This window comes from Ostrinia nubilalis, chromosome 14, assembly GCF_963855985.1.
Source record: "Ostrinia nubilalis chromosome 14, ilOstNubi1.1, whole genome shotgun sequence".
Taxonomy (NCBI): Eukaryota; Metazoa; Arthropoda; class Insecta; order Lepidoptera; family Crambidae; genus Ostrinia; species Ostrinia nubilalis.
This window is the reverse complement of record NC_087101.1, coordinates 14,746,114-14,760,643: the sequence shown is the minus strand read 5'-3', so window position 1 is coordinate 14,760,643 and position 14,530 is coordinate 14,746,114. Positions and strand designations below refer to the sequence as shown.

General features: G+C 36.8%; 1 protein-coding gene across 1 annotated transcript in view; it reads right to left on the bottom strand.

The window, feature by feature from the left end:
* The window catches only part of LOC135078361 (apoptosis-stimulating of p53 protein 2), a 449,764-nt gene that overhangs the window by 14,598 nt on the left and 420,636 nt on the right, over window positions 1-14,530 (bottom strand). The window contains exon 8 of the mRNA XM_063972958.1: window positions 8,140-8,312. Coding sequence (XP_063829028.1) covers window positions 8,140-8,312 — 173 coding nt within the window. The remainder of the gene's footprint in view (window positions 1-8,139; window positions 8,313-14,530) is intronic.

Genomic DNA, 14,530 nt, shown 5'->3' with positions numbered 1-14,530 from the left:
CAAATTCAAGAAGCCATGCGAAATTGAGATTTAATTTAATCATGCATAAAACCATCTGGGAATCTCAAGAGCACTCAATTAAAAAACAATTAACAAGATTAACTCGAATAAACGAGTCCCTGCGTATTCCCGTAAGATTAGAACCGTAAAATAGTGATGCTATACAGTCGATAAAATATTGTCATCGATATACCTAAACTCCGTGTTATACTATCTGAAGTATCGATGATCTTTTTTTTTTTATGTGATAGGAGGCAAACGAGCAGACGGATCACCTGATGGTAAGTGATTACCGTCGCCCATAGACACCCGCAGACCCAGGGGCGTTACAGGTGCGTTGCCGGCCTTTAAGATAAAGATACGCTCTCCTCTTGAAAGCTTGCAGGTCGTATCCGTCCGGAAACACCGCAGACGACAGTCCATTCCACAGTTTGGTTGTACGGGGCAGGAAGTTTCTAGAGAAACGTACTGTTGTATCTTATTGGGAGAATCACGGCGATGGATTTATTTTATTTGTCCAACCTCTAATTCAAAAATTGAAAACAGTAGAAATTGAACTGACACAGAATAACATAGAGACATTGTTAAACCCGAAGAAATTTTAATGGGTCATCTAGCGTAAAATACATTACTAAGTAGTTTGAGATGCTTGCTTAAATGAAAAAATCTTATAACTGTCCATTGTTGGATTTTTAATACAAGTTGCTGAAAAGAATCAGCACAAAAATTACACCGCTTGATAAAACGGAAAAGCTAGCTCACGCGATGGTATCGATATTTATATGGCAACTAATCACGTCAACACAACACTGGCTTATGGCAAGACGAAAATTAGAGCGAGGTTCAAAGTCGCGGTATTAATCTGTACAACGATACGAATGGGACTCTACACGGTAACGGTAGAGTTCGTAACGACGGCGGAGGGATTCGTTGCTAACGATATATCGTTACAACGGAATGCCGAAATATGGGGCGTTATTTATAAAGGTAGTGGAAGCCTGTGGGGGATTTTTAAACCATTTGTTTGGTAATTTAGACGGTACGTAGTCATTATGCAAGTAGATCTATCTAATAATAATAATAATTTTCTAGAAGACTCATATGTCACACATTACGAAAGTTTATTCTAAAGTTAAGTAAATAAATTAATTTTAAAGTTATTCTCAAGTTTAAGTTTCAAGTTTAACCTCACTAGCTAGTAATAAATACTTATTCACTGACTGACTGACTTATTCATACTACTTATTCACTGACTTTTCTCTTCGTTTTGATCAAAATTTATTAGTTACTTTCTAAGTATTTCAGGATACATAAGATATAACGGTCCTGGTTAATTAACTTTTCATTAATCACGCTAACAAAATCAAAAGCAAAACTTCATTTTATCCTTAAAACTTTTTAGATCTAAAATTTATGGCATCAAATTAACGCGCAAAGTGAAAATACATCTCGGCTGCATTTAATTTAAAAGTGCCGCGTGAAACGTAAAGTAGGGTTTTATGAAATACGGCTCAAATTGAAACGGGGAGGTGTAAATGTAATAACTAGATTTTCCAGTTACGCTACGTTAGGGATGCGAAGTAAAAGTGAGGGTTATAAAACTTAGGGAACACGTCTTGGATAGTAAAATTACTGGGCTATGAGGAAAGATAACAGGGAAGGCTATGTTTAAATGTCTTAATATTAAACCATGGTGCAACATATTTGAATGTGATTATGATCCGAGTGAAATTTACTTAATATTGTTTAACTGAAGTCTATCACCTCATAAAATCAGATATTCTTAGAAGCGCACCCATTTTGAGGTGCACCTAATAATGAAGCGCATCTGTGTTTATTAATTAATATAATGTTTTTGAACTTTATGGACTACTAAGGGTGGATTCGACCAAACAAGAATATATTAATCTCAGAATAAATCGTCAGTTTTGATAATATATTTCCCATACTGAAACTGTCAATGTGCCAGTTATACCCTGGAGTTATTCTCGGATAAAAGTTTGGTCGAATCGGGCCTAAGATGAATAAAAAGTACCAGGGCAACATAACAAATAGGTGCGCTTCAAGGAATAGTTTAGGTGCGCTCCATTAGGTGCGCCTCAAAATGGGCGCGCTTCGAAGAAAATTCTTCGAAAAAAATTGGTGAAAACAAGAGCCTTGACCATGTACAGTCGATAGTACAGAAAAAAACAGCATATCAAGCTTGACACAGTAAGTACTGTCTGTACTAGATCAGATTATATATTTTTATTGCAAAATACCACCTACTTACAATCATTATAAGAGTCACAATGTTTGGCTTGGTGTGCTGTACAATTAGGACTGTTCTCCGATTTATTTACATTTAGGCCCAGAACAGACGGTAAAACGCAACTGCAACGAAACTGCAACTGCTAGTTACTTTTGAGTTGCATCTAAGTTTCTGCCATAGCGTCCGTTGAGAGACCACACATGACGCGACCAGTTTGAAACTTTCAGTTTCAGTTTCATTCATTAGAATCATCACCAAGTTGCAGTTTCGTTGCAGTTGCGTTTCACCGTCTGCTCTGGGCCTTAGAGGTAAATGCATTTATAAAGTGGCCATATAAAAGTGAGCCCAAATAATATCATTCATCTTCAGCCAAATGTCATCTCGGCCGACGACAAGCCGCCATAAATACACATTTCGCGGTCAAATGTAGAGGCCGTGGCCGTAGCGACGACGTGTGGATTCCGTTTATTTAGCACAAGGTATTTATCTATAATAATCTCAATACTCAATACTCAATAGTTTATTGCTTCCATAATGTTTACAAAAGGTGTTATTGGTAAGGTAAGATACAATTATGGACCCTGTCGGGTACTGCATTTTAGGAGAGAGGAAGATTTCTAAGAAATAAGTAAATAGAAATGAAGAACAAAAACATTAGTTGTTCATTTGTAATAAAAACTATGGTTTACCGATAGTGGCTGAATTTTTGCCATCATATTTTGAACTTTATTGACATAACATAATATGGCTCAAAACCAATGAAAAATAGGTTAAAAAGGGTTAAAGATTTTGCAGAGATTCAATTCCGTAACAAACCAGAATCACGAGGTAAGTCTTGCAAGAAAAATAAACAAAAAGATTGAAAAAATAAACAGCATTGAAATAATCCGATAATGATGATGGGATACTTTGAATTTAAACCTTCGCTTAAATTATACTCTGACTTAAATGTTGTGATGTTCGTACTTAGCAAGGTTAGCTTCGTAAACTTTCCTCAAAAACATTTTTATCAAACAGGCAAGATAAATTAATCAAAGTTTACCAAGAACCTAGTTAGTAACGATCGTCTAGGAAAACGTCTGGCGTTGATTTATTGTTAAAATGTTTTTAAAGTAGAAAATACCTGCTACATAATTAATTGTACAAAAATTTAGTAATTGGTGCCTGAGCCTGAGTAACAAGTACCTATCATAAAAATACCCTAGAGACAGTAAACATTTTCAGCAAAACCAATAACAACTATCGAATACTTAGCTAAGTATCTGTCTAACCTGTAAATGACTACACACACCGGAATTGAACGTGACCTTTCAGCCCTAACCCTAACCAAATACCACGTAACACTTTCTAACGCGCCCTCTATTCCTACAATCCTAAACTAATGCAAAATAAGTACTAACCTATCCCGCACCGCTCGATTTCAATACACCACACCTTACGGGCACTCGTCACACACTTGACACAGTGTCACTTTATCAAAACACCGTTAATGAAACGGCAAGGTTAGTACACCGCCCAAAGTCAGGTGCGGTACTAGTGTCAAATTGGTCACTGAATCAAAGATGTTGGCAGTGGGCGCGCTGCGATTTAGTCCGTGACGTCATCCAGTTATAGGGTGTGATTGGATGTAGTTAAATGAGTTCGTAGAGTTCAGGGGGACAAGACATCTGTCTGTATTAGTTATAATAATCTTGTTTTATAATATGTGTGTTCTATTTTGTGATAGCTACGTTAGTGCTCGAATAGATTGAGGTAGCTGCTAACTCAATGCAATTCACATATTCAATGTTTATTTCAAGATCACTGCATCAAAAATGCTAATAAAATTGATATTTTTGCTGTGGAGATCAAACTGTAAGATCCTGGTTACTTAAAGTCGCTCTCTGATTGTTCAGCTCAGTTTTGATGGTTAAGATTTCTCTCATTTTGTCTCAGATATTGAAAATGACCATCAGTCTCAGCAAATGAAAGAGAAAAATAACTGAAGCTAATTTTACGGATTACTTGTACTATGGCATCTTTAAAAAGTAAGAATAACAGAAAATCTTTAACAATTTAGATTGTCATCACCCTGTATAAACATCAAAATTAGATTATTTCCACCAGTTAACAATCTAATTTAATAACAGTCGTAGACTGCATGTCGCGCACTTTACCGACTATCTGACTGATAAAGACGAATCTAGAAGATAAAATAGATAGACCGTTGAACTCTCAAAAGCGTTTGTGGTGTCTTATTCTAGAATCCATTGATATTCCGAGAAAGCCAATAGAATAGAAAAGAGATCCGTAATATTGTCAGTTCGCAGCGTGAGCCCGCTCCATTTATGTATTTTGAACGGGGGATTATTCTCAAATCCATCGATAGCGGGTGATAAATCATGACAGCTTCCTTCAGGAAATAATACATCAATGTGGAGAAACAAACCTAATAATACCTACAACTGACATGGTACATAAGTAAGTAGACGTCACAAAACCGCGGTATCATAATGTAATAGATGATATTTTGTAACAAAAATGTATAGTAGGCAGGTATGATGTGTAGGCGATTGTAAAAAGCGTCTTTCTGTCTTATTTACTTAGTCCCTGTTGATCACGCAGTTAGAATTGACACACATTAAGGCTATGTAGCATTGCACCATCTTACTTTAACTTTGACAAACGTCAAAAATCTGTCAAACTCCATACAAAAAACACCGGTTATCGTTACGGCCAAAGTGAGGTAGTGCAACTCAGCCTTAGTGTGATGTGGTGGTTACTAACAGTACAGAGGAGTTCATTTCGTTAGATCTGTACTAATATTATAAATGTGAAAGTAACTCTTGTCTGTCTGTCTGTCTTACTTTCACGCCTAAACCACTGAACAGATTTTGATGAAATTCGGCATAGAGATAGTTTGAGTCGTGAGAAAGGATATAGGATAGTTTTTATCCCGGTTTTTGAAACAGGGATGCGCGCGATAAAGTTGTTCTGTGACAGACAAAATTCCAAGCGGGCAAAGCCACGGGCGGAAAGCTAGTCTACTATAACTATACCGGTAACCAACGTAACGTAACGTAAACCATTCTATTTTGTTCGTTTCAGTCAAAGGACGTCCACTTCTGGACACAAATCTGTATAGAGGCGCCTTCTCTAGGGATTTCCACAAACTACATTTCTTTTCAAAGCGAATTAATAAGCACCAGAATAACCCCTTTCGGATTAGACTGGGTTATTTACATAATGTATAATTTATTTACTATTTATTCTAGTGCTTTCAGAATACCCACCCGATCGATCAAGTCTAAGAAACGCGGTCTGAATGTCTGCAACCTACTTGGCCGCGGCGCACTATGTGTTTGGTTGTGTGAGTCGTATTAACACAGTGGTAGTGTGTGTGATGCAAACAAAAATATTTATAGGTGATGTTTGTGGTCGCATGACAATAAACAGTTTAATGTCTCAAAATTACATGAAGTTACCATTCCATTAAATTATTATAGCCACAATCGTCTACACATCGATCTTCAAAAATGAAAAACGTCCATTGATTGCAAAACTTGTGATATGAAAACATAAATCTAACCTACCTAAAATAGTCAATTACCTTTGAACAGAATTTTCCTTATTCTTGGTTGTTTAATACAATAAATGTTCTCAACGAATACAGAAAAGTCTTCATTTTTGAATATTTATGCTTCGTGAGCCCGCTCACCGCCCTGCTACGTCGTAATAACGGTCGAGAAAGTAGTGCTAAGCGAGGATCACGAGATTATCGCACGTAAAATAGGCCAGAAGTTTGACAAAAGCCTCCACTTCCGGTCAAAAGTTTAAGGTAGCCGACATACGTGACATTTAGCCCTCTAATCGTAGAGAGAATAAACATAATCTAAGTCTGTCAGTTGTGTTAAAAAAACATTCTGCTGAATTTTTTTATGTTAAATTAATCTAACTTGAAACTATGTTAAAGCTTCAGACAAACAGGTGGACTTCTACCCATAATTTATTCTTTGAGCTTCTTCAATCTTTGACAAGGGTATGTCAGCTGACGTAGGCACAACTCTAGTTGAATTGCGGGTAGACGGGCGTCCGGTTAATTATGTATTTGTATCACTAAGCTTAGGCTAATTTAGAAGTCTAGCTATTTACCAACTTTGCCTTTTACTTTTATTCTAGGAACGGACCTAGGACTAATTTAATGACGAGAGAACGGATTATCTTAAGTTTACTAACGTTTGTTTGGTCTAGCTAGATTTTTAACCGAAAGGTTCAGTTTTCATGGGGACAAATGTTTATGTTAGGTATAAATGTAGTAGGAAGACCGCCACTTTCAACCGGTCAAGGAAATCATTGGAGGAGGCATATTATGTTCAGCAGTGGATGTTTTATGGCTGAGATGATGATGATGATGAATGAGGTATAAGTCAGTAATGAACAGATGACAACACTTAACGTAAATTGTGGCATCTCGTAATAGACCTAACTCTAGTCTCGTTTATCTTGTTGGCGCTTGTCTTTCTGTGAGCCTTCAAGCAGATTATAAATAAATAAATAAATAGGGGGAAACTTGCTTAAAAAATAATCTTCAGCTCACTGAAATTATTGTTGTCGGAACAGAAAGCTAAAAGAAAGTTCTAACTAGAACGTAGAACGTATGTAGTTCTTAAATAACACCAGATGTTCCTTCAACTTTAATAGTCGCATATTTATAAACGCTGCCATTTTGCATCTGTTGAACTCACAAGTGGATAAATGCGCTTCCAGACGAAAGCTCCTACTCAAACGAAAGTTTCACGGAACTTTAGGAAGATGACATTTGTAAAATAGTTTCGCCTTGGAATTTAAGGCGAGATATTTTAATATTGCTCTTACTTTTTCACAGCCGTTGCTTTCGTTAAAGTTTGTAAGGAAGAAAAGTTGTGGTTTGATTTCTGGATATCAATTATTACTAAAGGAATTTTTGAAAGGCGAAGTTTTTGTTGTTTGTAAAAATGACTGTTCTTGATCATAGGCTTAGTTAAATAGTCTGTTGATAATAGGTTAATCCTTTCCTATTGAATAAGCACCCGCTGGGTCCAACGTCGTATGGATGTGACTAAAGACGTCACTTCGTATTCTTTAATAAGGATTTCTCTTTTCATCTTCTGTGATTTTTTTGTAATGAAACGAAGTAAGAAGTGATAAACTGGTCAATATGAAGCGAAGCTCGTGTGTATATAAGTTTCATCCTCAAAATGACTTAAGACTTTTCCGGCTCAGCTTGCAACGATGTGCTGGCTGAACTCTTTACTGCCGCAGCTTGGAAAAAAAAAGTTTGGGAGTCGAATGTGTGAGTGCATACGCGTGTCCCTAAGTAAAGCTTCAACCACACCAACGCATGCAGATCGCCATCGCGGTGCCATCATAGGCCAATGACTGGTCGTGCTGCCTGTCATTGGCATATGTTGGGCCGTGATCGCGTCGGTGATAGCGATCTGCACGCGTTGGTGTGGTTGAAGCTTTGTGTGAGGGGGTCTTAGGGGCCATCCATAAAGTACGTCACACGAATTTCATGATTTTTTGATCCCCCCCTCCGTTCTTGTCACAGGTGGTCACATTTCTGAGACCCCCCCCCCTCCCTAGTGTGACGTCACATGTTTTGCAATTTCACATCGAAAAATTATTAAATTAACAGCAGTTCAGAAATTAGTTTTATTGCCATTTAAATTAAGTACTTTTTTTTTTTAAATCAACATTATATCAAATATTTGAAACAATTGAAATGTGATGTCACGAAACGTAGGACCCCTCCCACCCCTTGTCACACCATGTCACACTTTGTCAACCCCCTCCCCCCCTCTTTACATGTGACGTACTTTATGGATGACCCCTTAGTGCTTGTGGGAAATATTCTTGGGTCCACTCACCATAAGTTCCCGCCTCAGCTTGTCCAGCTCATGAGCTGAAGGCGGCGCCGGCTGCACCCTCCCTCTTCTCAGTTCCTCCAGCTGCCTCGTCAGCTCCTCCACCTTGGCCACCGCCACGGATAGTTCCTTCTCTTTCTCATTGAACAGCGCTCTGATCGACTCGAGGTCGCTGGCTGTGGACAAAGAAGTCTAATAAGCACTATACAAATTGAGAGTAGGTTTGAAGCGGAGGTAACTCTGCTCAAACTCATTCATTTAACTAAAGTGTGGCTGTATGGAGCGACATGGTCGCCTAATGTTGATCAAGCTCCTTAAATAAAGATAAAAAAAAATCAATTGTTAATTTCTTAAAACAAGTTTAGCAGTTATGTAACTTAACAAATGGTATGTAAATACCTAAATTTAGGTAGTGCTATCCTGTCAATAGACTTAGGCAATTTGTAAATTAAGTACGGTTAACATTGATCTTAGCAGAGATTGAATTGATTCTCATTGGTATTCTCATCGATGTTTTTTTTAAATGAGTTTACTCATAAGTCAATGCACATAACAGGCTGGCTGGTGTCATTGGGCTTTGTTTGAAAAATTGACAATTTCTACCCACAGAAATTCGAAAGAGTCTAAAGATAAACACTTTTTTAGCATCCATGGCTCTAGGTTTAAGTAAAGCCCGTATTCATCACACAGTATACCCCCTGCAGGTTTCAGGATAATACATTTTTGGCTTATGTTTGTTTCCTCAAGGTCTAAGCTGTTTAAACCTGCCAGGAAGGTAACCGGCTAAAATAATGACATTAAACTTCGCCCGCTCTCTAAAAATGTCGGTGCTCAATTTTCTTAAGTAATGCTTGCTTTTAAGGTGAAACACCATAAGTGGCTTAGTTAATAAACACATGATCGCATTAGCGCCGCCTGTTTCACATAACAAGTTTACGTTGCCTTAGTCACAGTGGAGAAGGTAATTTCCTCGGATATTTATAATTAGGTCTTTTTCAACTTTATTTAGAACAAAAATACGGGGTAGGTTTCAAGTAAACTTTATCTTATACAGGCTGTTAGGTAAATGGGTTTATAAGCCGACACAAACCCATTTACCTAACAACCTGTATTGTGTGTAGGTTGTACCTACTTGTAATGCTGTTCGGTCAGAATCATGCTTTACCCATGGTCCAACTGTTTTGTTTTACCTGGTAGAACCATGAAAAAATAATTTGCAGTGGTCCTACTAATAGCTCTATGAGTACTAAGGTTTGGGTATAGTTTGTACCACCAAAAAACTAAATTACTTACTACTAGTACATGACCACAGGCAACTTATAAATGGTCAGACTTTATGTCCTGTTATGGGTCTGAAATGGCTCAATGTCCTTGGACCATAATCACAAACATATTCAAATATGAACTGAAACACTTGTTGCCACTTGGCGTAGAATTATAAATAAACAAAACTTTTACCTAAAACGAAAGTCAAAATATTAAGACATACTTTTAAGAACAAGCAGCATGTTTGACATTTTCGGTAAATATGTTTTACAAGATCCAAGCACCCAAGACGAAACTGTAGGGTCATCAAAATATGTACACGCTGCCAAGATGTAAAATTATCATCACACCTAATTCACTTTTGTAGTACCGTCCGCAAGAGAAATACGACGCAGTAGGTCCGTTAAAAGAGTGGATGTGATAATACTTAATATTTTCTGTACCTATTAGTTATTGATTTTCATTATGAAGAACAAGGCAGGTATCTGACCGCAACCGCACCTCATATTAAGTGACTTAATAATCAAAATTAAAGTCTTAGGTATGCGTATGCGCTTTTTTATTCAGAAAACCACAGCTTTTTATGGCACTTGTTCACGTTTCGAATATATCTTCTCCTATTAACTAATTGCCTTTATGCTCTCACAGAACGCACATATCAGAGTGTGAAGCAAAGAACATCTCTTGATTTAAAATAAAAAGAATAAGTGATGATAAAGGACATAGATAAATAACCATAATGTAGGACGCAAGTCTCATTTTACCACTTGATGTATTTGGAGTTTCTTGCGCTGCTCTTTTTCAGAACTGACCCATTTATTGTCCCGAAGCAGTGGTAGGGTCAATACTGGGACGTGTATAAGTGCTTTTTAAAAGCCTATCTACTTGTAAAAATAAAATGAGTTTTATGACTTTTTTATGGTGGGATCAGGTCTACCGATGTCGCTTTGATTGCGTTTAGTGTAGCCCGTAAAATGTAGAACATAATAGGAATCTTGGGGAAAATACCTTCATCCCGGCTTATTACTTTTACACGCACAAATTACTCTAACATTGAAGTGGGCGACGAAATATTCTACGGTAATGAAATTCGTCTGTTAAATATTTTTCTTAAAAATCTTATAAAGGTGACTAATAAGAAGGAAGAATATTATTTTCAGATTTTAATATGTACCTATTTACTCTGTAAATAATAGCACAAAATATTATTGCGTAACAAAGTTGCGGGATAAATTAGGTAACTTCCATTATCACAATATTTTGAAGAAGGGACTTAAAATGTCAAGGTTTTGTTTAACATGAACCCTATTAAGAAGTGATATCGGACTCAAGAGCAGACTAGTAATTTCCGTCCTTTTATCAATTCTCAGATCTCTCTACTTAGGCTGAGTTGCACCACCTAACTTTAACGGTAACTATGACGATAACCGGTGCTTTTTGTATGGAATTTGACAGATTTTTGACGTTTGTCAAAGTTAAAGTAAGATGGTGCAACCCAGCCTTAGTCAGCGTATTCGATAAACTCTAAAAAAACCTTATTTATTCATTCATTAAAAAAAGAAAATGACAATCGCAACGGTCACTCGAGTACGCTCGCAATTTTAAATAACGAAACAATTGAGAAATGTGACGCATTAGAGCGGGAAAATGCCATCCCCGACGGAGAGCCCAGCTGAGTCCCATTTAAAAGCCGACTCGGACATCCTTAGGGATGTAAACGAGTGAATTCAAACTTTGAATTTACAATTTCACTCGCCAAATGTTTTTTAATAAATTGTTTTATTCATAACTTTGTTTACAAATGTCAAGTCTACCAGAAAAAAGTACATCTTTTTGTTTTGGCTTTGCCGTATCGACTAAAAAGCCTTTACAAGTTGGGTCTTATTGGTCAAGATTCTGACTACGCGTGAAAAATGTTGATTAAGTTCACGAAAAAATAAGAACGCTTACTTATTTTTAATTGAATGAAAGCTGTCTACGTTGTCACACCCGTTTCTACCCAAAAAATGGTCGCATGAATCTCATTTTTGTAAAAAAAAACTCGAGTAGTTATAATAATAAGTGAAAGTATAGTTAACTAAGTAGATAGGTACTACTTACGTAAAGTAAAGTAACATTGTAGTTAACTAACTAGGATACTTAAAGTACCGAAAAGCTGTACTTACATCACTACTCGGACCTCTCAATTACGAAGCACAATAAAAGGGACTTATCTATACAGCGGGCATTGTGGACGATGCAGTATCACCGTGTATTCTTCCAGAGAAAACCACTTCCAATGCTAAAGAAGCAGACTTAGACCTTTCAATGTTGACATTCCTATTCTATTAGCTCAACCTTTTCTTGGTTCACGGAATACACGGGTTTGACTTAAACAATAAAACATTGTTGAGGAACATCACACATTTTCTGTTAGATTCAAAGGAATATGTTGTTGTTTGTTGAAAAGTAAATAACTGGGACAAGACCAATAATTAAGATAATGGAGAAAAATCTCTGGAATGTAGAAAAGTCTCTATACACACAAAATAAATCAGCTTTTGTGACTGTTTCACCAAAATGTACCTAAGCCTATATTTAATTTTAATTTGGATGAGTGGAAATCGTATCCAGGACCATAGAATTCGACCATCAAAAACTTAAGGCTATTCACGTTTTACAGTCCTTATTTAACTTCAACATTTTACTGCCGATTGTATCTCTTAAACACACAAAAGTACACTCACAAAAGGGTTGGAAGTACACTGACACAATTATCTGGGAACTCGCAAAAAAGTCCAAAGCACTCGCCGTCTTTCTACTAAACAGAATAACGAATCAAACATCTTTGGGCACAAAGAGAAAAGGGTTTTTTAGGGTTGAAAGAGGAACGCTCTGGGTGTAGTTGAATCAATTTGAGCGAGCGCAGACAATTTAGTTCAATAGACGCGGTATAATATTACGATTTGGCGGGACAAGACAGCTTTTTCATGCCCTTCTGGGTCGTAGCGTAGTGCGCTTCAGAAATTGAGAAAGATCTCGTCCCATTTACTATTGGATTTACATACTTTTACTTTAATATTTATCTATACTAATATTATAAATGCGAAAGTAACTCTGTCTGTCTGTCTGTCTTGCTTTCACGCCTAATCCACTAAACCGATTTTGATGAAATTTGGTATAGAGATAGTTTAAGTCTCGGGAAAGGACATAGGATAGTTTTTATCCCGGTTTTTGAAACAGGGACGCGCGCGATAAAGTTTTTCTGTGACATACAAAATTACACGCGGGCGAAGCCGCGGGCGGAAAGCTAGTTACTAAATAAATTACTATTGTGAAAAAACGTTTTTGACATAAAGAAAGAGTAACTAAGCGTTTTTACAAACGCGGAATAATGTGAGGATGGGAATATGTTTGTTTCACGCAATAACCTGATAAATGATGACATTTCATAATGTTATAGCTGCAAGAGCATATCAAGCTACACGTTTGTGGTGCAAACTAGCTCCTATTACAAATCTATATCTATAAAAGCGAAAGGTCACTGATGGACTGACTGACTCACTCACTCATCACGAAATCTCAGAAACTACAAGTGCTATGAGTCTCAAATTTTGCATGGGGGTTTCTTTTAGAACGTAGGTGTTCACTAAGACGGGATTTTGTAAAATTCAGCTCCTAATGGGGTAAAAAGTAGGTACATAAAATTCCACAGTACTTAGCTTGAGGTGCTCTTTATATCAGAATAGCTTAATGATCTTTATTCTTCAAAATTTAAATTGCGACCTCTATTTAACCTGTTTATCTGTGGACGGGACAGCAACGTCCACCTTACAGAGCTTTTGTTTAATCTCTGAAATGGGAAGAAAACCATTATGTAACTTTAAGGTATTTTTAAAGGGAGGATGGGATAGGCCTCGTTGATTGTGAGTAAAAGCTGTACTAATTTGGTACTAAAGTGTTATATTACTGTCTCCAAAGATAATCGTTTGCTAGGTAGGTATACTTTCTAATTCACCTATTTGCACCGCACTACATTTAACTTTTCCCGTATTATAATATTGCCTAACTATGTTTTTAGTTTCTTTATTTTCATGATCGTTTTTGCTTATCCTACTACTCTTTCTATCCTTCCTCAAATCTTTATTATTTTCTTTTTTCGTTGTGAGGTCTATCAAATGAGGAATATCAATTGCCGAGTTGCAAAATAAACAAAATTTGTACATCTACCTACGCAAACTCGAAGCTTAAAAATTAAAATGCTTATCGTTTATGAACAAAATTAAATAATACTTCTGGGAGATTCGAAAGAGTGTACTCTTTCGACCAGACAAGCTCCTTTATAATAAAACTAGTTTTTGTTTAGTCCAATTCAATCACTCACCAACAAAAATAAAACGAAAGCAATCATTTTGCAAATCAAATCGCAAAGAAAACAGTTGCGAACAAAAGCGGTTAGAACTAGTAACTAGTAATAGTCGTTTTACAAACTAGTCGGTGTAAATAAAACAAGGAATCCAATCTCCAGGAGCTATCGCGCCGATGGATGGACCCGGGAAACTTAATTCCTGTGAGGCGTGAAGTGTTTCCACGATTCTGGTACAGTGTAAATTGACTTAGTAGGTTCAGGCTCATTATCTAAGTAACAAGTAGAAAAAAAATATACATCCGAATTGAGAACTCCTCCTTTTTTTGAAGTCGGTTAATAAAACAGGCAGGCATGTTATAAATTCAAGAAAAAGCAATTCATATTCCAAGATCTTTAACAACAACGCCGATGGAGATAAATGTAATACTAACAAAGGTACTTAAGTAACTATGTACCTTTCATAGTAAGTACTTAAATAAGTAGCGAAATGGCTGGTTTTATGGCTACTTACGACGAATATAACATAGAGAATATACGAGTATGTAGCAGGTAGCAGAGCAGGAAGGCGCTGGACGCAGGCCGCTGCCAATAGATCAACATGGAAATCATTGGGGGTCTAAGTTAAGCAGTGGATGTCCTATGGCTAAAATTATGATGATGATGATAATACTAGTATGTTACCTAGCTCTTCAAAATTTGCATTACCATCCTAACATTGGAAGAGTGAACCTACTGCGCTTACTATCTTTGGCACCGTCTTTGTTCTAACAATTGGATTTT